The sequence below is a fragment of the Tamandua tetradactyla genome, chromosome 4 (genome assembly GCF_023851605.1).
Source record: "Tamandua tetradactyla isolate mTamTet1 chromosome 4, mTamTet1.pri, whole genome shotgun sequence".
Lineage (NCBI taxonomy): Eukaryota > Metazoa > Chordata > Mammalia > Pilosa > Myrmecophagidae > Tamandua > Tamandua tetradactyla.
The window spans coordinates 33,109,299-33,133,290 of record NC_135330.1 but is presented as its reverse complement, the minus strand read 5'-3'; the positions used below and the strand labels follow the sequence as shown (position 1 = coordinate 33,133,290).

Here is a 23,992-nt window from a genome sequence, read left to right as displayed (position 1 = left end):
ACTCTCTACATCTATCACACTAATGAACTCACTGCGGCAAAGCCATGAATACCCTCACTATTATTAAGTTCTTAAACATCTTTGGTCTCCCCCTTCTATTTATCTCTCTGCAGCACTTTTACCATTCCCCTTTAGTTCCCTGTTTTTTACTGGCTTTAACCTTTCTAGTCACTTTTTCTGATTCTTCTTTTTACCCCATGCTCCTTGGAAGCTGATATTTTCTATGGCTCTGTCATTAATCTTCTTATTCTAAATTTACTTTCTCTGGAGTATCTTAATTCTGTAGTTTCCATTATCACCTAACCACTGATGACTTTCCAAATCTCTCTATAGAACTGCGCTCCTGACTTTCATTTTCAACTTAATATGCCAAACTAAACCCACTATTTGTTTCTAAATACCTGCCATTCCTAACTTTGTTAATGACAGTACTAATTGCTAAAGTAAGAAAGCTCAAAATCAGGAACTTACTACGTCCTACTTCCCCCAGATTAAGATATTAGTGAATACAAAATAATTATGTATTACATAATATAAGCTGGAGGCTAGAAGCTAGTAGTCTATCTGTCCTAAAGTTTTAAAAGTCAGGTACTATCACAGAAAAAATTAAAATGACTCCCTCTTTCTGAAAAATTGGAAGATCTGGCAATGCTGTCTCATAATCATTCCCGGCAACAGCAGGTGCTGCTGAGGAGGTTTTAGAGCCCTTCAAATTAATCATAAACATGCCAGTTTGTCAGAACCCTCATTTTCCTCATTATCTCACTTCTGGTTTACTTTATTTAAATACGCTTGCTGCTTCATTGTTGTTGAGTTTTTACCTCTGTAGGCTTTTGCATCTGTAACTCATGGTATAACTACAGGAATTCAAAGAAACACTTAAGAATTGAAGATTTTGTGAAAGAGAAAGAAATTGTTTGGACTTTAAATAAAGGATGTGGACAGACAAACAATTGATAGTAGGGTCTATCAGAAAGAGAAAAACAGCCCAAACTAAGAAAACAAAGGAGGGAAAAGGACATGGCATGCACAAAAAGAAGCAGCCCAACTTTTAATCTAGAAATAGCATTCAGCAATTATATATTCCAATGAGACATAATATGGCATAATGTTTCGGAGTTATATTCAAATAACAGTTTCTACTACCTAGTAGTTTAGTTCCGCTACTTTTAATATAACCTCAGTCATGCTACCTCTGAGGTCTGAGTTTGTGTTTCCTCAGTTATTTAATAAACAATTTAAGCATTTAATAAACATTTCTTGAGTTAATGTAAATATAATAACATAGCTATTACTCAACAATCATTAATTCCTTCTGCAACACCCTAATTTCATAGCAGAAGAAACTGGGCCAGAGATAGGTAAAGTGATTTCTTTACGTTCACATAGCTAATGTGGAATCAGAACTCCTTTTTTTTCTTTACACTGAGTTCAGAATTACGGTGTGGTTTGCTTTTAAACTACACACATCACTACTAACAAGAATAATCTTATTCAGACAAGAGGAGTCATTTTGCAGAATAGGAGGAGGTGACATTATATAGCACCAGAATTTAGGTTTAAAAAGAATTAGTTTCTGAAAGAATTTCATATTGTTTTAAAATAAGAATTTCTACTTACTTTTTGTTAATCATATATAAAAGCAATTTTATCTTAAGAAGCATTACAGAGTAAGATAACATTACAACAACATCAGGTTTCTTATAAGTTTAAGACCTTCTAAAATGGCAACTTAGAAAGTAAAATGCTTAAAATTCTAGGCTATAAAAAGTATGTTATTTAGGTGGCTGCCTCCTTACAAAGTATTCCTCATGTTCTCTGTAACAAAAAACAAACTTATCAGCCTGTAACTACTTTTAAAGGAAGTTAAGTACTGTTTTTCAGTATTCAACTTAAAAGATCTCTGTCCAGCCGACTGAAATGTTTGTTTTATAATTGCCCGCTGAACTATGACAGTTTGTTTCCAGATGGTGCCCTTCCTTCAACCTGCACACAATCTCTCCTTGTTCCTAGCGATTCAACCTCCTGCTGATCCCACAACCCCCATTCCTATTTAAGGCTACAGAGAGGAAATCCTAAGGAGGAGATTTTCCCCCCAATCTCTAGCAATTTTTTGGTGACGTAATATGTGGGCCGAACTTGAGAGTACTGAAAAAAAAAAAAGAGGGAATCACTATTCAAGGGTACTGTATATACAATCTGGGTCAGCTGCAGCTGGTTAACTACATTTCTCCATGTGGTAGACTGGGCAAAGCCACAACGCCTTCTCTGCTGGATTAAAGACAGCCCACAGACCAGAACTTCCACTATACTATTTAAATTTACATAGGTGGCTTGTCAAATTCAATTGATTAGTATCATAAGAAGAAAAAGAAGTTCATTATTACAGCTTGGATTCAACGGTCCAAAACAAAATGCAGTTGTCATTAAAGTCACAGATGAACAAACTTCTACACTGATTTTTAAAATCAAGAATAAGGGCAGCAAGTTTTGGATTCTCCCTAACAACAGATACAAAAAGGTATTTTAATATTTTTTATTTTTATTTAAAAATAGTAGGTATGTTAACATACATAATTCTTTTATATTTGTAAAGAAATGTCAAAATCTCTTATCAAACAAAAAACTGTATAATATAGTACAATTTATATAATCTGATACGGATTTTTTTGTTTTGCAATTTTATGTAAAAATTGGTCAAGTATTTTTATGATGGCTAATGCTTATATTACTGAGGTTCTATTTAGTGATATTTAGTGTACATGATTATAGATTGCTGCATGAATGTTGGGTTTCAGAAAATAAGGGCTTCAATGACACTAAAAGTAATTTTAACAAGCAACAGATTAAGTATATATGGCTTACAGCATTCCGATTAAAAACAAAGGGATACTAACTAAAGAAAATAGCTGTAAAAATCATCAGTTTCTCTTTAAGTAACTACAGTATGTATGCTGAAGATTCATATGTATTGTTGGACTTCTCAAAGTATAGTTATAAAACAAAGACACAAAGATGTAAAAATAACTGAAAGGCTTTACAATACAACCTCAATTAGAGTAAAACCAAATATTAGGAAGAAAACCCTTCTAAAGATTTAGATAAATTCAAGGTATCTCTTGCTACAACTCAAAATTTCATAATTTTTCAGGTTTCACATCTAACAGTAATTTAACTTGAGCAACAGAAATTAAAATTGCTATAGTTGGAATTACTTGGAAAAGAAAAGTTATTAATAAACACACACAAAAAACCCTAAAATCTTTTATAGATTAGGATTGAGGAAAATATATAAAATGTGATAGAAGTATTATATAAGTAATCAGCATTAACAACTGAATATAAAAATCCAAAAGATATAATTACTTACAAACATGATTAAAAAGCCAAGAATATGTAATATTTTTAGGATAGAAATGTTTTAAAATAGAAATATTTAATACAATTAAACAACCATCCGGCCAAAGATACTACAATTGTCATAATTTGAGGAAAATTAAAGATATTAATGGTAGGATTCCTTAACAAGCATATTCTTAATATTTTTCAACTTTGCTTCCATATTCTTTCCTTAAAAGATTCAAAACTTCTGTGGATAATTAAATTTTGGGAGAATTTCTATTAATCACATATTTTACACAAAAGTCTAAAATACATTTTCTAAGCAATGCCAGACCTGAAATACTGTCATCCCTCTCTTTTGTTGCTTGCTATGAAAAGTGAAGGATCTCATTAGGCCTCAGTTTTTAATGAAGTCTTAGGCAAACATTTAATCTGAAACCCAAATCACAGAGATAACTATATATCCCTTTCTTTACTATCTCCAGAGGATGAGATCATTCTCAAGTCTCTTCCCAGAACATATTTCACAATCTAGAAACTATCCAATATTACCTCAATGCTTCATAAATTTAAATTCATTGTCTCATGCTGTTCTTAGTAAATGACACAGCCAGTTAAATGCCTCTATGAGTTTACCATCTGAAAGGAAGTAAATTCTGACTTTTATTTCTTCTCTCTACTGGCAATGTAGTAACTATGAAGAGAAACAGTACAAATAAAATTAACCCAATGCAAGGAAGGCTTTTGTTTTTTTTCTAAAGAAAAAAAAGCAATGATGTAGATTTAAACTTAAGTATACTGTAACTAATTTATAACATTCTCTTGGGACCTAGGAAAATTTTAACATATACAGGAAGGTTTTATGAGGTAACACAGATTTATGGATCTTTCACGTTTAAAACTGAACACATGTGGAAAAATATTAAATAAGAGCATGTTTTTAGAAAACGTAACAGTAAATGCATTTTTGAAACCAGTTTTTTTACTAAGGCCTGAATTAAAGATTTAAGAGACCCATGGTTTTTCAGTGAAAGGTAAATGATGTAACTAGCCTGCTTAAGAAATGTGGCTCCTTGCTTCTCCGTAGGTGACAACAAAGTCATTAGTTTTGTAAAGATAAGGGAATTATACTTATTTTTTCAAAAAAATACCTTTAGCTGTCTCCTTTAAATACCAACTTAGACCAGATTCTCTAAGGGTAGACCATGATTTATCTTGTCATTTAGTCTTATAGGAACCACAGGAAATCATAACAAGCCAAGATAAAATATACAAAAGGAAGCTACTGCTATTTAAATATGGATCAGTATTTTGATATTTTTGTTTTCTATGATAACATTGATCACAGTCACAACAAGTCTTAGATGGATATATTCTTAGTTGTTCTTTAAAAATCTGTGTCTGATATTAAAACAAGCAATTCAATCAAAATTGCTCATAAAGTTTTATTTGTTTTGAAGTTGCACGATATTTCCTGAATTCTCCTTGTTTTGATAGCTTATTTAAAAGTAGATTATTCAAATAAAATAATTTTATGAGCTCAAAGTTTCCATTCTATTATTAAAGTGAAATGAGTGGAGTTTAACACTAGGTAAGTTAATTATGCGGGAGAAATGCTGTTCATTTACCCAGGAGGCTGACTGCTTATGTTTTATTTTACTGTCTCTAATTTTTTAAAATAAATCATAACCAAATTCCATAAATATAACAAGAAATCTTTGATCAGTTTTCAGTATAGGTAACTCTTGTACAGTATAAGTACTCTTCTCACCCCTTTAAAAAAATAGATAGTTGACGCTAAAAGTCTAAATTTTCTGATATAAGAAGGGAAAATATGAAAACATAAAATATCAATTCATTTTGAAAACACCGCTTTTTTAGAAATAAACCCATGCCTATATGGCCAACTGATTTTTTAAATGTTTGTACAAAGAAAAGAAAGAAAAAAGCAATAATTTTCAAAGTATTCTTCAATGTTAGTCACAGAGATTTCAGAGTTTGTTGTGGGTTACCATTCCACTATTTCAAATTTTTCCTTCTAGCTGCTCCAAAACACTGGAAGCTAGAAGAAATATCAACATAGTGACTCGGCAGTCATACTCGTTTGTTAAATCCCATTCTCTCTGTTAATAATTCCCTCTCCTTTGATCCTTCTCCCAATCTATAGGGATCTTTAGGCAATGCATATTCTGACTCTTTCATGTTGAGAAGGGGTGTCAACATTAAAGGATAGGGGGATACAACCAGATGATAATCCTGAAAGACCTGGTCCCTCTGGGTTGCGGGATTTATCTGGCCTAGGAACCCTCTGGAAATGATAGGTTCCAGGACAGCAAACTTAGTGCATGAACCTTCCATAGAGTCTCAGTTTGAGCCCTAGGTTGAAAATACTACTTTTTTGAAATCAGCAAAAAATAAGGAGATGGTTTTAAAATTAGCTGTAGTTTTAAAGAACTCACATATTATTTTAAGACTATGAAAATGGTGCATAATGTTTCTAAGGCTAATGCCTTAAAACATTCATGTTTAAATAGTATTAAAGTTATCAAGTGACTTTTTATTAATCAGTGTTTTATATTTGTACTGTGAAGTTTCAACTAAATTGGTCTTCTATAATAAATACTGTGGGGGGAGTTACCTATAAAATTAAAGAAACAGATCTGAAACAGGACGATTTTAGCATGAAGAGTCTCTATTTCATGGGTGGGCTCATAATCACAAATTAAGACACGTAAATATTAACTAACAGAGAAGTCTTGGAGAGAAAGGAATGACAGCAAAGAAGCCTGAGATGGAAATAAATTCTAACAAAAATGGTCCACAAATATTTCTGCATTATTAAGTAATGGGTCAATGTAAAGAGATAGAAATCAGCAAAAAGAAGCAAAAAATAAGAAACACAAACTTAAGACTCCTCTATAGTTATGGCATGACTAGGATAAAAACTAGAGGTCTACAAAAGTTAGTTGTAGAGGATCTGAATCCCATGAGTGTTTTAGTTTTCCAGGGCTTTATTCGTTTGTAAAATGATACAGCATTTACTTCACAGTGGTGCTGTGAATGCAATTAGCTAACATGCATTAAGCACAACATAAATATAAAGATGGCCACAGTGTTTGGGGGCAGAAAATAGGCTAGAATATGTTGCCATAAGATATCACAGTTAATTAAAAATACGAACTCTGGAGTCTTCTACAGAGTTCAAGTTCTGGCTCCATATCTTAAAAGCTGTGTGACTCTGAATGAGGTACTTAATTTCTTTTGTCATCTGAAAATGACATAATATTTTTCATAATAGTTCACAAAGCTGTAGTGAGAAGTAATTTAACATATGCAAAGGGCTTAAAACAGTACCCAATAAGTATAAACTGTTGTTATTGTTTATAGTAAGCATAAACAATTACGGATCTGGCTTCTCAAATCACAAAGCAAGTACATGGGTGGAAAACTGGATAGAAAAGCTCTGTCTTAGGTTATCTACTACCATCCTACAAAAACAGACAGGAATCATATTATGACCATAATACAGCAGCCTGCTAATAAACCTAAAGAAATGAACACACCTTAAACACTCTACTGCTACTGCTCTTTGGGGAAGTAAATGGAAAGGAGGAAGCTTGGACTTCTAGAACTAGTTCAAGTGTTTTCCTTAGAAGCAGTTGTACTATAAAGGACAAGTTTCTCATCTGCCACAGCGAGGCTAAAACATTCCAAGCACTCATTTTAGAGAATCTAATATGTGTCACTACTATAAACAGTGACTGAGTAGCCAGAACACCTGAGTTGTAGACCTGGCTCTGATATTATCTATTTGTATGGCCTTGGCTGCTATGTTCATCAGAGCTGCTACCAAAAACAATCATGATGCTAAAATCATCCTGTTTCAGATCTGTTTCTTTACTTTTATAGGTAACCCCCCACAGTACTTATTATAGAGGACCAATTTAGTTGAAACTTCACAGTATAAATATAAAACACTGACTAATAAAAAGTCACTTGATAACTTTAATACTATTTAAACATGAATGTTTTAAGGTATTAGCCTTAGAAACATTATGCACCATTTTCATAGTCTTAAAATAATATGTGAATTCTTTAAAGGTAAGAAAGGTATCTTAGTCAAGTCTCAAAAGTCCCAGGAGCACCTAGCTGAGTATCTTTACAGACAGTGAGAACTCACCCACATCTGCCCAATGAGCTGGGGAGCAAAATGCATTAGAACAGGGAGGTGGTTGGAAGAGCTATTCTCTGAGACCTTACCCTTAGACAAATGCCAAAGAATTATAATTTAGAGTTTAAGAAATTAAGAAAATTAACTCAGGCCCAGTTTATTAACACCAGTATAAGTAATGTTTTCCCCATACTTTTTTTTTTTTTACACATGGGCAGGCTCTGGGAATCGAACCCGGCTCTCCGGTTCGGCAGGCGAGAACTCTGCCTGCTGAGTCACTGTTGCACTGCCCCCCACCCCCTTACTTTTTAATATTACTGATTTTAAAAGTAGACTAATAATAATTCTTTTTTTCTCTTCATTGATTTGTTTTTCAAGAGGCATCATTATAAAAATCTTATTTCAAAATGAAGGCTTTTATCTGGATCCTAGGTGTGCTATTCTTCCTACTAATAGGCATTGGACATTGCAGAGGAGGACAGCTCAAAGTAAAAAAAATAACCCAGAGGAGATATCCTCGTGCTGCAGATGGCAAAGAGGAAGTAAAGAAATGTGCATACACATTTCTGGTACCTGAGCAAAAACTAAAAGGGCCGATTTGTGTCAACACCAAACGGCAAGATGCGGGTACCATTAAAGACATGATCACCAGGATGGACCTTGAAAATCTGAAGGATGTTCTCTCCAGGCAGAAGAGGGAGATAGATGTCCTACAGTTGGTGGTGGATGTGGATGGAAATATTGTGAATGAGGTAAAGCTGCTGAGAAAAGAAAGCCGTAACATGAACTCTCGCGTCACTCAACTCTATATGCAACTATTGCATGAGATCATACGTAAGAGGGATAATTCGCTTGAGCTTTCCCAGTTGGAAAATAAAATCCTCAACCTCACCACAGAAATGTTGAAGATGGCAACAAGGTACCGGGAACTAGAGGTGAAATACGCTTCCTTGACTCATCTTGTCAATAACCAGTCTGTGATGATCAATCTGCTGGAGGAGCAGTGCTTGAGGATATTTTCCCGACAAGACACCCATGTGTCTCCTCCTCTTGTCCAGGTTGTGCCACAACATATCCCTAACAGCCACCAGTACACTCCTGGCCTGTTGGGAGGTAATGAGATACAGAGGGATCCAGGTTTTCCCAGAGATTTAAGGCCACTACCTGACCTGGTAACTTCTCCAACCAAGAGCCCTTTCAAGATACCACCAGTAACTTTCGTCAATGAAGGTAAGTTACCCCTTACTGTTAAAAATGGAAGTATGAGGTTTTTATGTTTTGTGGTTTATGAAACAGACTCATAGCAAATTCTTACTTTTCATTTTTGTGATGTTATTATACATACACATCAATGTTTCCACTTTTGTTTTTTTACTAATATCATTAAGAACTGAACTTAAATACTGTCTCCTAGCTCTAAGGTTCTAGTTTATAAAAACTGAGCATATTCTGTGAGAAAAGTAGTCTTCCATCCAAATTCCTAAAATCTAAGTTACTACCACTGAAACAGGAGCCCATGATCCACTCCTAATCTGTGGGGTACTGCTCGCTAACCGTCTATCTGCCTTAAGCTAGGCCCTTAGTACTGTGCAACAATTTGTTCACTTACCCCCTGCTGCTCTTACTATTCTCCTCTTCAAAACGAACATTTAAAATGACATTTTCACTGTCCTTATGCCCATCATTACACTTCTCCTTATATCCACTTTCTGCAGATGAACTCATCTACTTCTGGTACTGAGATTAAACCTAGTAAGGTCCTGGGTTCCTATTTTCTCATCTTTAGACTATCTATACTAAACCTATGCTCTCTGACACTCAGTCTTAAGTGGAAAAGAGATCTGTTTTAGTTTACAATATGTTGGTTTAACAACAGACTTTATTAGCTCATGGTTTCAGAGGCTAGAAGGCTTGTATCCTTCCACTGCTGAGCTGGAAGTTTGCATCTGGATATTCTCCCATTACCTTACTTTCTGTTTCCTCTACTGAAATGCTTTCTTTCAACCTATCTGTTTACCTAGCAGATTTTAAGGCTTAACTCTGACAATATCTTTAATGCTACGTTTTTCTAGATTCAAAGAAACATACCCTAAGGGCTCTTTCCCTAAACTGCTGACTATACCTTGAATGTTTATCTTCTATATCATATTATGCCAAGTTATTTGCTTTGATATCTGCCTCCTGTGATCGATGGATCAGAGGGTTAATATCCCTTTTTGATTTCTCTATTTTGATTTATGCTACTTCTCACTTCCATATTGGCTCAGTTCATCTTTAACACTTCCTTCCTCGCCCCATACATCTAGTTAAATGAAGTCTATGCATTTTCTTTTTCAGGCTCTCATGTATGTGCCCCTCATTTCTACTTATGGCCAGAACTCCAACCTACATCTAAATTATCTGTGGCAGCAACTAAAGGATAGACTTCCTGGGTTACTAGCTGTGGGTCCTGGAAAATCTACTCTATGCCTCAGTTTTCTCATCTGTAAAACGAGGATAACATAACTTACACAGTTAGTACTCAAATGTTAGTTCTTACTAAGACTTGTATAACAACCTGCTAAATGGTCTCTCTAACTCCAGTTTCTCTCTCCATCCAAATACACTCTATATTGCCAATAGTTCTATCTTCTTAAACTACCACTTTGACTATATCATACTTCTGCTCAGTAGTTACTCAATACAAACAGAAAAGTCCAAATTACTTAGCCTGGAAAATGAATAATGCCCTCTTCAAAAAAATCAAGCCTACTTCTCTATTTTTTTTTTCCACTCATATCCTTCACAAAAACCATCTGCTCTGATAAAATGAATCCACTTACTGTCTTCTAAACATTTCCTGTGCTTTCTGCCTGTTCAAATTATAAGACTCCGACAAAACTGGAGTTCCTCCTTGAAGTCCTTGTTGACTCCCTGCGGCTTAAAGTGGTTGCTTCTCTCCATGAACCTCTCTACTCTATAGGAATACCTCTACTCTCTGTAATACATATACAGCATTTCTTATATTCTGTGCTGAATTAAGTTATTTTTACATGTACATATGGTATTTACACATATGGTGTCTATATCCCTAATAAGCTAATCCTTAACGTAAAATTAGGGATTTTTTCTATTATTCATTATTTATTTGTTGTAAATATTAACTTTTTGCTTACTGTATTTCATTATATAAATGTTGGACTCTTAAATTCAAAGACATGATTGGCTACACCATAAGAATACTCATTAGTACACTAGGGGCACAGAACCAAGAAATAGAAAACTTGGTTCCACCATTATGTATGCATGTGATCTGGCATAAGTGACGCTGCTTGTCTCTGTTTTCTCATTTTTAACATGACAGACCTGGCTGGAATGGATGATTCTAATATCTCATTCTAGTTCTAATAGTCTGTGATTCTTACCAAATCTTAATTACTGTAAGTAATGTTAAATAGGCTTGGTTCTTTTCTTTATATGATAGGCTAAAATTTTTACTCATATTTTTCTTTTGTGGGTCTGGTAAAAATGTCTAAAGCTGTTTGGGTACTTGCTCACGTGGGCAAAGATGGATTGCCATAGCTGTACTTAGGTATGCTACTGGCACCAAGAAGGCCATACTACTGTATTCTACCTGTGGGAATATGGCCAATATAAATTCCCTTAATGTGAAAATACATAATTTGTATTATTTAAACAGTTGCTTTAGTGACAGGCAATTTTATATTTTAACAATAGTTATGAGAAAAATGCACCTTAAAAGAATGAAAATGAACACACAGCAAATAACAAAATAAGTTTGCTAGATAACTTAAAATAAGTTATCTCCCAAACACTGCCTCCTCTCTACCTTAAAAACAAAATGTCTGGAAACATACCTGCATACCTGGCAATTTACCATCAATAAACTTCTTAACAGTTAATGCTATTATTCATTGGCTGCACTATGGATTACTCTTTTATAAAAGGAAACATTACTCTTTTACAAATAGTATATTTATAAAAACAAATTCATTCTTTGTAAGTGAATGAAGTTGAGAAAGTTTCTTCACAGTGTGCTAGAGCACAGATCTGAATATAAGGAAACCTGGATTTCGGCAATGTTTTTCTGAGGACTAGTTGCCTCTTTTGTAAAAGAGACTGTTGTTATGCTTAGACAAGGTGAAGCATGTAAAAGTGCATTGTGAATGGCCTTGTTTGGTTTAACCATCATTAATTCTAACATTTATCTGTGTACTTCCCTGTATGTGCCTTGCCTTGCCATAAGAGATACAGAATGTGGGGACATGAAAGGGAAGCTTAAAAAGTAACACTTAGAAAGCATAGTCATTAGAAACTAAAAATGGGCTTTTCAGTGTACAAACGACACAAATATCTACATTCTTGAAATTATGATGTTTCCGATGAGTAATTTTTTTTAGATGGCACTGGTTTCAATGGAATCTTTATATTAATATGTATAAAAAATTCAATGCACATAATTCCAGATTCTTGCTTGGAGAAGACTCTAGTTGTGTATCATGGAAGATGATGAAGACTATTTCAAGACTGTTCAATGCCAGAAAAAAGTTAATAAAATCCCTACCTTAAGATAAAGTTGTTGCTTGTCTAGAGTACCTTTGAGCCATTATGAAAAATTCTTGAATCACGTCAATTTTTTTTCTGATAATATGTAAACAGTCCAGTTAAATCTGACCTCTCATGAATGAAGGTGGTAATCTTCTATTAGCTGTACAGGAATTCTTACTAGGCAATATTCTTTATGATACAGAGAAAGCAGTATTTACTAAGGGTGATTTGTAATCTAATGCTAGATCAAAAAGAAAGAAAGATATGCAAGAAACAATGAAAGTATTTCTGCCAAGATCAATGCTGTATGTTCTGAGCTAAGATAGGTCAATGATATATTTATAAAAATAAATCTACATAAGATTAAATTCTAGTTTTTACTGTCTTTACTGAGGAGAAAAAAGTAACTGCAAACACTTAGTTTTATCCGTATCTTTTATAAAGAGATTTCAACTTTCTATGACTTTATATCAATTAAGTCTAACAGGTATATCTGAATTGTAAATATGAGCATCACTATTTTAAAAAAAGGGCTGAAAATTCAAGTTGAAGTTAACCTTAAATTTGCATAAATTAAGGTTTTAGCAAATCAAAGCCTGATTCAAGAAACCCTGAACTCTCCAATTTGTTTTAACATCTGATAGCCTATTTAGATAGCAGAAAAGGGACTAGCTCTGTGGACAAATGATATTTTGCAAATATTCTATCAACATTCAAAACAACATTTCTGAATATCTGAAAGCAACTCAAATAACCTAATGAAGGCCCAACTTTTGAATATATAGTTAAATACAAAATGTAAATTGTCAAAACTATACTGAAATGAGTGCATGACAAACATTTACGTTCAAGGCATAAGCAAATTTATGAAAAGAGAGAAATACATTGTGTACTGCAACAAAACCACTTCATGTATACATTAACTTCCATATGAATGGATTTTAAAATAAGAGCAGTGCTCCTCAGATATCCTTGACTACCTTGGAAGTGACAACTTAGAAAAAATCTGGCTAAATCTGATGATTACACTTTCAAACTAAAGCAATCAGAGCTCCAACTCTACCAAATATCTTAGAAGCTCCAAGTACTACCTGTAATCACATACATCTCAAATGTTTAACTTGTAACTCCTTAAAACACCAAAGCACTCTTCTGTCTCTCTATCTCGGCATGTGTACTTGTGGCCTTGATTAGATCCCCTACTCGCACTAGCCTAACTTCTACTCAACCTACAAAACTCAGTTCAGATGTAGGGAGACTATGACTGTCCATCTCTTCCCCACAAATCTTGGCTAGACATTTCTCCTGTGTCCCCATGTGCCCTGTATAACTCCTTCATCAAAGCACTTGGAATATTAGGGTGGAATTATCTCTTTAGTTGCCACTCCTCCACCTCCCACTTGAATGTTAGGCTGTGTTTCTTTATCTCTTGAGCCCAAAACTGTTTCTAGTCCATAGTAGATATAGAAAAGATATTTCTTGAAAGAAAAAATACAGAAAGAAGGAAATCCTGGAAGCTACTGTGGAGACCAAGACTCATTTTGTTCAGCAAATATCTGAGTGCCTATGTGGGCTCAAACTATGGAATCACAACCAAAAGATACAGTCCTTGCCATGGGGACCTCTACAAGTAAACAAATGAATATATTACCATGTATTACACAAAATAATCTAAGTGTGGACCTGGGAGTCATACTTCTTCCATCTCATTCCCACATTTGAAATTAAATTTTTGCAAAATTCACTCTATTTGAAATACAGCCTCTACATCCTTCTTTGACTTGATTATAGTGCATGTTTTTGTGATGGGAAGTAGCTCATATGTGAACGGGAATGATTTAAGTAAAACAAAGAGGTCATACTGGTGCATACGGAACTTTTCCAGTCATATTAATGCTTTGTGCCACAAGTAATGGCAGCTAAACACCAAGTATGATAACAGTTAAAAGCAGCTGCTATTGGGCCACGGTGGCTCAGCAGGCAAGAATGCTTTCCTGCCATGCCAGAGGACCCGGGTTCGATTCCCAGTACCTGCCCATGTAAAAAAAAAAAAAAAAAAAAAAAAAGCAGCTGCTATTTTTAGTGCCTGATTTTGATATATGAGGTTTTCAAGGAAATACTTTCTTTCATTACAGCAGAAATGGCTATACATTCATCTTTGATTAATTATCTTTACTAAGTAAAAAAAAAAAACATAAAAACATATATTCCCTAGCTGCTACTATGTGTCAAGATCAGCAATGACAGAGAAAAGAAGGTAACCAACAGTTACTGATGGTCACTAGTTTAAGTATTATGCTAAAGGCTCTGAATACTTTGCCATTTAAAATTCAATAACTGACAAAGTAGATAATATAAAAATGATAACTGATGTTGAATTTAAATGGAACATGATTTATTTTATGGCCGGTCTGACAAGCTCAAAACTTTATTTTTATCATACTCCTCTTCCCTGTTTAAGAATCTATTTATGGACTTCTGCAGACTAACCAATATCCTAATGAACACAGAAGCATTAAGTCTAAAAATTTTAGCAAATTTAATCTAGCAATATGTAAAAAGGATAATACAGCATGACCAAGTTGGGTTTATTCCAGGGATACAGGATAGGTGTAACATTCAAAATAAAATCAATTTAATTCACCACATTAACAAGTGAAAAAAAAAAAACCACCACAGATTCACATCAGCAGACACAGAAAAAGCTTTTGACAAAATCCCAAATCCATTTATGACAAAAATTCTCAGCAAACTAGAAACAGAAAGGAGCTTCCTCCACTTAATAATGTGTATTTTTGAAAAACTACAGCTAACAACTTAATGAAGAAAGACTGATGCTTCCCCTTAAGATCAGGAAGAAAGCAAGGATGACTGCTTACGTTAGTTCAATTCAAATGTACTGACAGTCCCAAACAATGCAAAAAAGAAAGAAAAGAAATAAAAGGTATCAAGACTAGGAAAAGAAAAAGTAAAATTGTCTTCATTTACAAATGACACACATGATTGTCTATACAAGAATATCCTAAAGAATTTATACAATAATAACTAAAACTGCTAAGTGCCTTTAGCCAAGACTACAGGATAAAAAGTCAATATATAAAAATTGATATTTCTATATACTAGAAAAGACCAACTCGATATTAAAATGAAAAAAGAACATAATAGCATCAAAAACAAGACTGGAAGAATGAAAACTACAAAACATTGCTGAGGGAAATGAAACACCTAAATAAATGGTGAGATAAACCATATTCATGGATGTGGTGGTCTGAAGCTGTGCATAACCCAGAAAACACGTTCTTAAATCTAATCCATCCTTGTGGATGTGAACCCATTTTATCCCTTTTGATGAGGTTATTTTAGTTATGAAGGTATGGCCCACCTCAATCAGGATGGATCTTAATCCTATTACTGGAGTCCCTTGTAAGTAGAGTGAAATTTAGACAGAGAGAAAGCAACAGATGTACAAAGCTGAAATTCAACGGAACCTGGGAAAGAACAAAGAAGCCAGGAGATGCTGCCTGAGCCTTGTCATATGACATGCTAAGGACTAAGGATCACTGGCAGCCAGCCCCAGAACACCAGTCTTTAGGAAGAAACCATTGCCTTGATTTAGATTTTCCTTTAGTCTCAAAACTGTTGAGTAAATTAATTCCCATTGTTTATCCTGACCCATTTCACGGTACTCAATTGAGCAGCTCAGGAAACTAAAGCAATGGATCAGAAGACACATTAATATGGCTATTTTTGGGCAGGCCATGGTGGCTCAGCCAGCAGAGTTCCTGCCTGCCATGCTGGAGACCTGAGTTTGATTCCCAGTGCCCGTTTGTGTGAAAAAAAAAGATGTCTATTTTCCCCAAATTGATCCATGGATTCAATGCAGTTTCAAACAAAATTCCAGCAGCACACTTTTTCTTTTTTTGTAGAAATTTCCAAGATGATTCCTAAATGTATGAGGCAGTGAAAAAGAATGAGAATAAAACAATTTTGGAAATAAACAAAGTTATATCAGACTCACACAACCTGATTTCACAACTTACAAAGCTACAGTAATAAAAATGTAGCACTGGCAGAGAAACAGACATAAAGATGGACAGAATGGAAAAGAGAATCCATAAAGAGAACCCCACACCTATGACTGATTTTCAACAAAGGTACAATACCCATTGAAGAGAGAAAGTGTAATCTGTTCAATAAATGCTGCTAGAGCAACTGGATATCCATATGCAACAAAACGAACCTCAACCCCTATCTCACATAATGTACAAAACTTCACTTGGAACGGATCACAGAACTAAATGAAAAAGTTAAAACTAAAACTTTTAGAAGAAAACATAAATAGGGTAAAATCTTAAGTGACCCTGGGTTTGGCAACAATTTCTTTAAAAGTATGCAAAAAACCCCCACAGACATTAATAGGAAAAAAACCTCTTATTATGAAAATGAAATGGCAAGCCACAGACAGATAAGGTGCTTTTATCTAGAATAATATCAAGAACTCTTACAACTCAATTATAAGAAAAACAGTCTAATTTTTAAAAAAGGGGATAAAATATTTGAACAGAAACTTCAGGAAAGATGTTTGGACAGCATGTTAGTACATAAAAGATGGTCAACAGCAATATTTGTAGTGGTTTGATGCTGGAACTCAAAAAAAAAGCAAGGATGTCTGCTTACGTTAGTTCAATTCAAATGTACTGACAATCCCAAACAATGCAAAAAAGCAAGAAAAGAAATAAAAGGTATCAAAACTAGGAAAAGAAAAAGTAAAATTGTCTTCATTTACAAATGACATATGTGATTGCCTATACAGAATATCCTAAAGAATTTATACAATAATAACTATCGTCCAGAATCTGTGAATGTGTCCTTTTTGGAAAAAAGGTAAAAAGGGACTTTGTGGATGTAATTCAAGTTAAATATCCTGAAACAAGATCATTCTGAATTATCCAAGTGGCTCTTAAATCCAATGACAAAAATTCTTATTAGAGACAAAAGAGGAGAAGATACAGACACAAAGGAGAAAGATGTGAAGATTGAAGTTATGTAGTCACAAGACGGAGCAACCAGAAGCTGGAAGAGGCAAGAAGAATTCTTTCAAAGATTCTATGGAGGAAAAACAGCCATATTGATATCTTCATTTCAGATTTCTGGCTTGCAGAACTGTGAAAGAATAAATTTCCATTGTTTTAAGTCACCAGGGTTTGTGGTAACTTGTCACCACAGTGCTAGAAAATTAATACAACAGCAGTCTTCAGGGAAGTACAAATTAAAACCACAATGAATTACTCCCACAAACTCAATGGAATAGCTAAAATTAAAAAGGCTGAAACTACATCAAGTGTTGCCAATGGTATGGAGGAACAGCACCTCTTAAATGCTACTGGGGGGAATGTAAAATGGTGTGATTACTTTAGAAAATAGTCTGGAAGCTCTTATTAAACATTTATCTACCCTATGACCCAACCATTACACTCCCAGGTGTTTAGAAAAGAGAGAGCAAATGTCCATACAAAGACATGTACATGGAGGTTTATATCAGCTTTATTTGTAATAATGTAAAACTGGAAATAACTTACATGCTTATCAACAGGTGAATGAATAAACAAATTGTGGTATTTCTATACAATGAAATACTATTCAGTAATCAAAATAAACTATTTAGACCTTAATGCAGATAAATCTAAGAACTGATACATGCAACATCACAGACTAATCTCAAAACAAAGGTGCTGAGTGAAACAAGCCAGATTAAAAAAAAGGGAACATCTCATGATTTTATTAATAGAAAAATCTAGAAAGTGCAAACTAATCTACAAGGACATAAAACATATCAGTGGTTGCCTGGACATGGGGGTAGGTAGTGGGAAGGATAGATTACAAAGAAAAACAAGAATACTTTTGGTGGTGATCAATATATTCATTTTGTTGAATATGTTGTATATGTTGAACATATACAAAATAGTGGCAATGTATACATACATATATACACTGAAACTCATACATATATATAAGTTTACATATGTCAAAACTCATCAAATTATATAACTTAAATATGTGCAGTGTACCAGAAATCAATTATACCTCTATAAAGTGGGGAAAAAAACCCACACATGAGAAGCAGAAAAACCAACACAAAAGAACCTATTTATCTCACCAAACTGATAGGGACTCAAGGTCCCTGGTTACACGGTCCATCTTTTCAATTCTTTCTCAATGGGAATTTTTAACTCAGCAATCTGGCTGGCTTCTTCACTCTATACCTTTGATCATACTGATGAGCCGTTCTACATTGATACTAATTTTTTATAGTTAGGATACTAATGACATGGGATCAGAAGAAAAAAAACAAAACAAAATAGTCTTTGTCCTCAAGGCAATCTAGAAGGAAGAGTACATAGTCCCTAAGAACCCCTTCTAGTGGTATGTTTTTTAAATATTTAATGAAATGAGCTCTTTCTCAATAAGGCCCCCAAACGGACCCTCTATATCCTTGGCACATACAGACAACACATTTCTCGAAATTTCAACAATCCTATTATCATTATAAAAGATTTCCTCCTAAGACCTTTACTTGACTAATTCCATTTTCATGTAATTTCTAAAAACTACACACATCAAGATTTTAGAATTTTTAGTAAAATATAAATGTTGACAACTGGAATCTCTATACTTTTTTTGTTTTCATAGATCTTTAGGGTAAACCTTATTTCTGAATCACTTAATATTTTTTGGATGCTTATAAAAAACAATGGCTCCAAATACCAGAGAAGGGCAAAACAGGAATATTCAGTAAAACTAGAAGCTGATCTTTCTTTAAGCCCAAAAGTGGAAAAATCGCAAGTTCAAGAGTCATACACTGTACAAATTATTTTCCAAAATGTTTTGGAAGAACTTATTAGTGGGTTAAAAAAATAGGGTGAGAATACATAAAACTATGAAATAACATGGGGAAAGACGTAGCATAGCAATTCTAGGCATGGACCTCTAGGGTTAGAAAGAAGTGGATTTAAATCTAGATTAGCACTTTCTAAGACACATGGCTTTGGACTAGTTAGTGAACTGTTCCATCCATCTGTAAAGCATCCCAGGTTCATTATGCAGATTAAGGAAGAAAACTATTATCAGTAATATAAATTGATGCAATTCTTTAGAAAGACGCTTAGGCCAATATTTTCCGAAATGTACTTATGGACTGTGAATAAGTGTTTTATGAGGTGAAAGTTTCAATGGTTCTCAAGTTTAGGAAACTTGTTTTTTTACCTCAGGGTGCCTCAGTCTTTAATATGTAAATATACAGTGTGAGCTTCCAAGTGGGAAATACAATATTTGGCATTTCTAATTTGACCTTAGTATCCCATTTTCTCTGAGTATGTCAAGGGACTAGCAGGTACAATGAAATTAGATTTTGGAAACTATAAATTGGGCACCATGATGAGCTGAAAATGTTTTCATATCTCCTTGATCCAGGAAGCTAATCCACCAATATTTTCACAAGTAAACATATTTAAAAAATGAAGATACATTGTATAATGTTATTTATAATAGCAAAAATCAGACAAAACCACAATTTTCAATGATAGAGGAATATACATTGATACTGTCAACTGCAAGAAATATTATATAGCCATTATAAGTCCAAGAATGGTGACTATAGACTCATGGAAAAGTCTGTTACAATAAAAAGACGAATCCAATTTTCTATGTGTGTTATGATTTTAACAATATAAAAATGCATACATATAGAATTGAAAAAACAGTGGAAACTGAAACAAGTTAATATTCTAGGTAGTAGAACTGGGTAATCTTTTTTTTCAGTTTCTTTAATATCTATAGTGTTGTCTATACAATAAATAAAAACTGGTAACTAAAGAAATACACAAACTTAGGAATCTTGATTAAAAGCTGTTTTAATATGGCTCATGAAAAGCTTCCTGGTAATCAATGATATTTAAACTACAGGACCATTCAAAGACTGTCAACAAGCAAAAGAAGCTGGGCATTCAGCCAGCGGGATTTATATGATTAAAGTTGAAAACAGCAACGGACCAATGCAGTTATGGTGTGATAACAGTTTGGACCCTGGGGGTTGGACTGTTATTCAGAAAAGAAAAGACGGCTCTGTCAACTTCTTCAGAAATTGGGAAAATTATAAGGTAAATCAGTGATTCAATCTTGGGGGAGGTGGAACAAAGCAACTCTCACAGTAGTGGTCATTCTGTGCAATTAAGATACAGAGTTAAAAAATAACTATCCATATAGTTTTCATTATCTATATTTGCAAAGAAGATGATTCTCATTTTTTGTTTTAAAGTCAAAATTAAAATATAAAAAGGAAATTGAAGATGGTACTGTAAAATGCTCCTTTTCAGTTTTTGAAAGACCAAACATATACTTTACAAAACTACACTGCTTTTTAATTTATGACTGTATTTGTTCTAAATCAAGTATACTTAAGCAGTAATATAAAGTACAGGCCTTCAAAAAAAATGCCCCCTTTCTTTGACTATCACTGATACTTATGTCACTCTGTTTTAAGTTTATGACACTAGATACTGGTGCCGTTCAGAGGAGATGGTACACCTGTTTTTCATATAAAACTAAAATAATGTAGCAAACAATTTTGTGAACATCAAGAACTGAGCTTTACTAAATTTGATGTTCATCCTGTTAGTTTTATGAATGGTAAATAACTTCCGTGTAAGGATGGCAGATGGGAAAGACAAAATTAAGCAAATAAAATCTTATTCATTATTAAAGTCACATTTAAAAGACCACATAAGCAATATATTTCAGCCAATGTTTCTATCAGCTTAACAATGCTTGGGTTACTCTAATCTATATTTTCTAGATGGTTAATTACCGACTCAAAACTGTAAAGTAACATATGATTATTCACTCTTAGGTGAAATTTTATTGGCAACTAAAAATGGGACATTAGTATACCCATATCAGAAGGTGTATAAATTTCTAAATAATAAGTCACTACACAAACAAGGGGAGTGGTCCTTCCAAGAGATCCTTCTTGAAGATACATTTAGAGAGTGTTAAGATCTGGTTTACCAAATATTATATTTTGCTGTACATCTGCATTGTAATATGCTTATTGCAATAGGCTAAATATTTATTTTTTGAAATAAGATTTTTCAAAGGCAGAAGTTTGAAAATTACTATTTTATTTTCTTAAATTTACTAACCTTACTTCTAATAGAGCTAAAGAAGAGAAACTGTCCTAAGATTCTATTGTTTTTATTGAATGATTATCATAATCTGCTAGATATTCTATTTGACTGTGGTGGGGATGGTATCCATATACTTTTAGGCAAAAATATTTTGGCTGTTTATATGCAAGAAACCAGGAACTCTTTTTAAGGATTAATGTTTTCAGTAGCTATGTATGAATTTCATTCTGTTCTGGTTTGACTTATTCGTGGGTTTTGAAGTTAGCTGTGTAAATAAACACTGACATATTAGGAGAAAACAAAACAAAACGACCATGTAGGTAAGGCTTAGCAAGATTAGGTGATTACTAAAATGGAAATTTACATAACCACTTAAATGGCCAATAATTTATGCTGTCCACTGTTTAAAATTTATCTGTAAAAATGCTCTACATTTATTTACCCACTCATGCTCTTTATTTATTAATAGAAAGGTTTTGGAAACATTGATGGAGAATACTGGCTTGGACTGGAAAATATCTATATGCTTAGCAATCAAGATAATTATAAGTTGCTAATTGAATTAGAAGACTGGAGTGATAAAAAAGTCTATGCAGAATATAGCAGCTTTCGTCTGGAACCCGAAAGTGAATACTATAGACTGCGCTTGGGAACTTATCAGGGAAATGCAGGGGATTCTTTGATGTGGCATAATGGTAAACAATTCACAACGCTGGACAGAGATAAAGATATGTATGCAGGTAAGTGAGAAAAAACTAATTGATCTGTATTCTTTGTAGAATCATAACCTTCTATGTAATAATAAAATCCTATTATGTGCTACTAATAAATCTTTTCAGAAAGGCCAGGATCCAGTCAAAGGGAATTTAACCTGCAGAACAGAATAGCTTTAGGATCTCTTCAAAAGGTAATCCTGAAGTGAGAACTGTGTCAAGAAAAGGTTCTGTTGGGGGAAAGAAGAAAGCAAAAACAAAAACAAAAAAAGAAAACATACATTTAGAAATAAAACACTGAACACCCTAAAATTCATAACGAATACTAACTGAACACCTACCATGTGGCAGGCACTGTGGAGGTGCTGGGGACAGATAACATCAGCGAACACAGTTCCTGCCCTTTTGGAGCTTACACTCTTAAAATGATTGGTCAAGAGGCGATAGCCACTTCAAGAAAAATAACCCTGAGTGAAAGAACAGAAAATGATGAGCAACACTGGGTGAGGTGGATGCTAGAGCAGCCAGGAAAGGCTACAAAGAGAAGGTAACATCTGAATAAGGACCTGAAAGGAATGAGGGGGGCAAGCAACTTAGACACATGGGCTAAGAACATTTCTTAGAAGGAAACGACTGCAGTATGGGGCACTAGGAACAGCAAAAAAAACAAAAATAAAACCAAAACCAAACAAACCAAAGCAGCAACAAAAAAGACTGATTTAATTAACATTTTCTTCAGAAAGAATCTTTTAGGCTATCCACATAAAAAATTTTATGCAGTTTTCATATGCTTTTGTTTTTTAATCTAGGTTTCTAGCCCTGATAAAGAGACATCTATCCCCATACTGATTTATTTTCTGTTCAGCAGTTTTTTTTGTTTGTTTGTTTTTACATGGGCAAGCACTGGGGGTAGTGCTATTTTTATTCTCTATTACTTTTCGTTATTTTGAGAATTCAATTTTCCTCAAACTTTATCCTCTTCCTTAGCAACTCTATCTTTCCATACAAATCTCTCCCACATACAAACACTGCTTGCATTTTATTTTTCTTGCTACCTCGAAAATTTAATCCATTTTTTAAAGAAAACATATTAACCAAGTAAATTGACAAGGTAAAAAAAAAAAAGGCAATTCAAGGGGTCTTTTAAGTAGCTGATATGTAAGTAGCAGCAACAGAATAAATGAAGAAATCAGGAAGAGAAGTTCTGGTAAGATTGTTCCAGAAGTAGAATAAAGTTTTCGATGTTGCAGAGATGAACTTAGATAAACTTATACTTTGGCATCTGTTTTTTTTCCCTCAAAGGAAACTGCGCCCACTTTCATAAAGGAGGCTGGTGGTACAATGCCTGTGCACATTCTAACCTAAATGGAGTATGGTACAGAGGAGGCCATTACAGAAGCAAATACCAAGATGGAATTTTCTGGGCCGAATACAGAGGTGGCTCATATTCCTTGAGAGCAGTTCAGATGATGATCAAGCCTATTGAATGAAGACAGTCTCCAAATTAAATGACAGAATTCCACATTTTCCAGTTGCTAAAAATGTAAATGTTACATGTACATTATTTTGTACAATTGACTTCTATGGATATAGTATTAAAAATGAATTTTACTATAACTGTAAAAGGGGATCTATGAATTAAGTTCCATCTTCCTTCAATATATAGCAGACTATTTGTATCCATAATTAAAAATTATATAGACTAAGTACAAACAAAATTTGTTTTCTAAAATGTAAATATCTGTCACAATGTAAACAAATCAGATTTATTTTAAATCAAAATTGAATGCACGTTCAAAATACTTAACAACTTATTTAAAAATTTTGTAAGACTGCCTAATTTCCATGGAAAAATAATTTTAAGATTTCAATCAAGTAATGCATTTTATTTATAAAAATAGACAGGAAATTGGAGATAAATCTCTAGTTTTACCAATAGAAAATATGTTTTGCACTGAATAAAAGCTTTCCAAATAGAATGTGCACCTTTCACATGGAATTATTAAATCCGAATTCTTGACAATATATATTCTATG

General features: G+C 33.7%; 2 protein-coding genes across 14 annotated transcripts in view; one reads left to right on the top strand and one right to left on the bottom strand.

The window, feature by feature from the left end:
- RALGPS2 (Ral GEF with PH domain and SH3 binding motif 2) overlaps nt 1-23,992 on the bottom strand; it is a 264,908-nt gene that overhangs the window by 51,525 nt on the left and 189,391 nt on the right. The gene's annotated exons all lie outside the window — the stretch shown is intronic.
- ANGPTL1 (angiopoietin like 1) lies at nt 1,990-23,935 on the top strand. The gene is made up of 5 exons (XM_077157112.1): nt 1,990-2,521; nt 7,892-8,743; nt 20,024-20,217; nt 21,713-21,983; nt 23,259-23,935. The coding sequence occupies exons 2-5, from the start codon at nt 7,921-7,923 to the stop codon at nt 23,444-23,446; spliced, it is 1,476 nt and encodes a 491-aa protein (XP_077013227.1). The 5' UTR covers nt 1,990-2,521; nt 7,892-7,920; the 3' UTR covers nt 23,447-23,935.

Bases quoted from the DNA above. Each gene is read 5' to 3' on its own strand.
- ANGPTL1 (XM_077157112.1), top strand. From the start codon at position 7,921: ATGAAGGCTTTTATCTGGATCCTAGGTGTGCTATTCTTCCTACTAATA. The intron at 8,744-20,023 runs GTAAGTTACCCC...TTTAAACTACAG, and splicing joins AGTAACTTTCGTCAATGAAG to GACCATTCAAAGACTGTCAA. The intron at 20,218-21,712 runs GTAAATCAGTGA...ATTTATTAATAG, and splicing joins GAAATTGGGAAAATTATAAG to AAAGGTTTTGGAAACATTGA.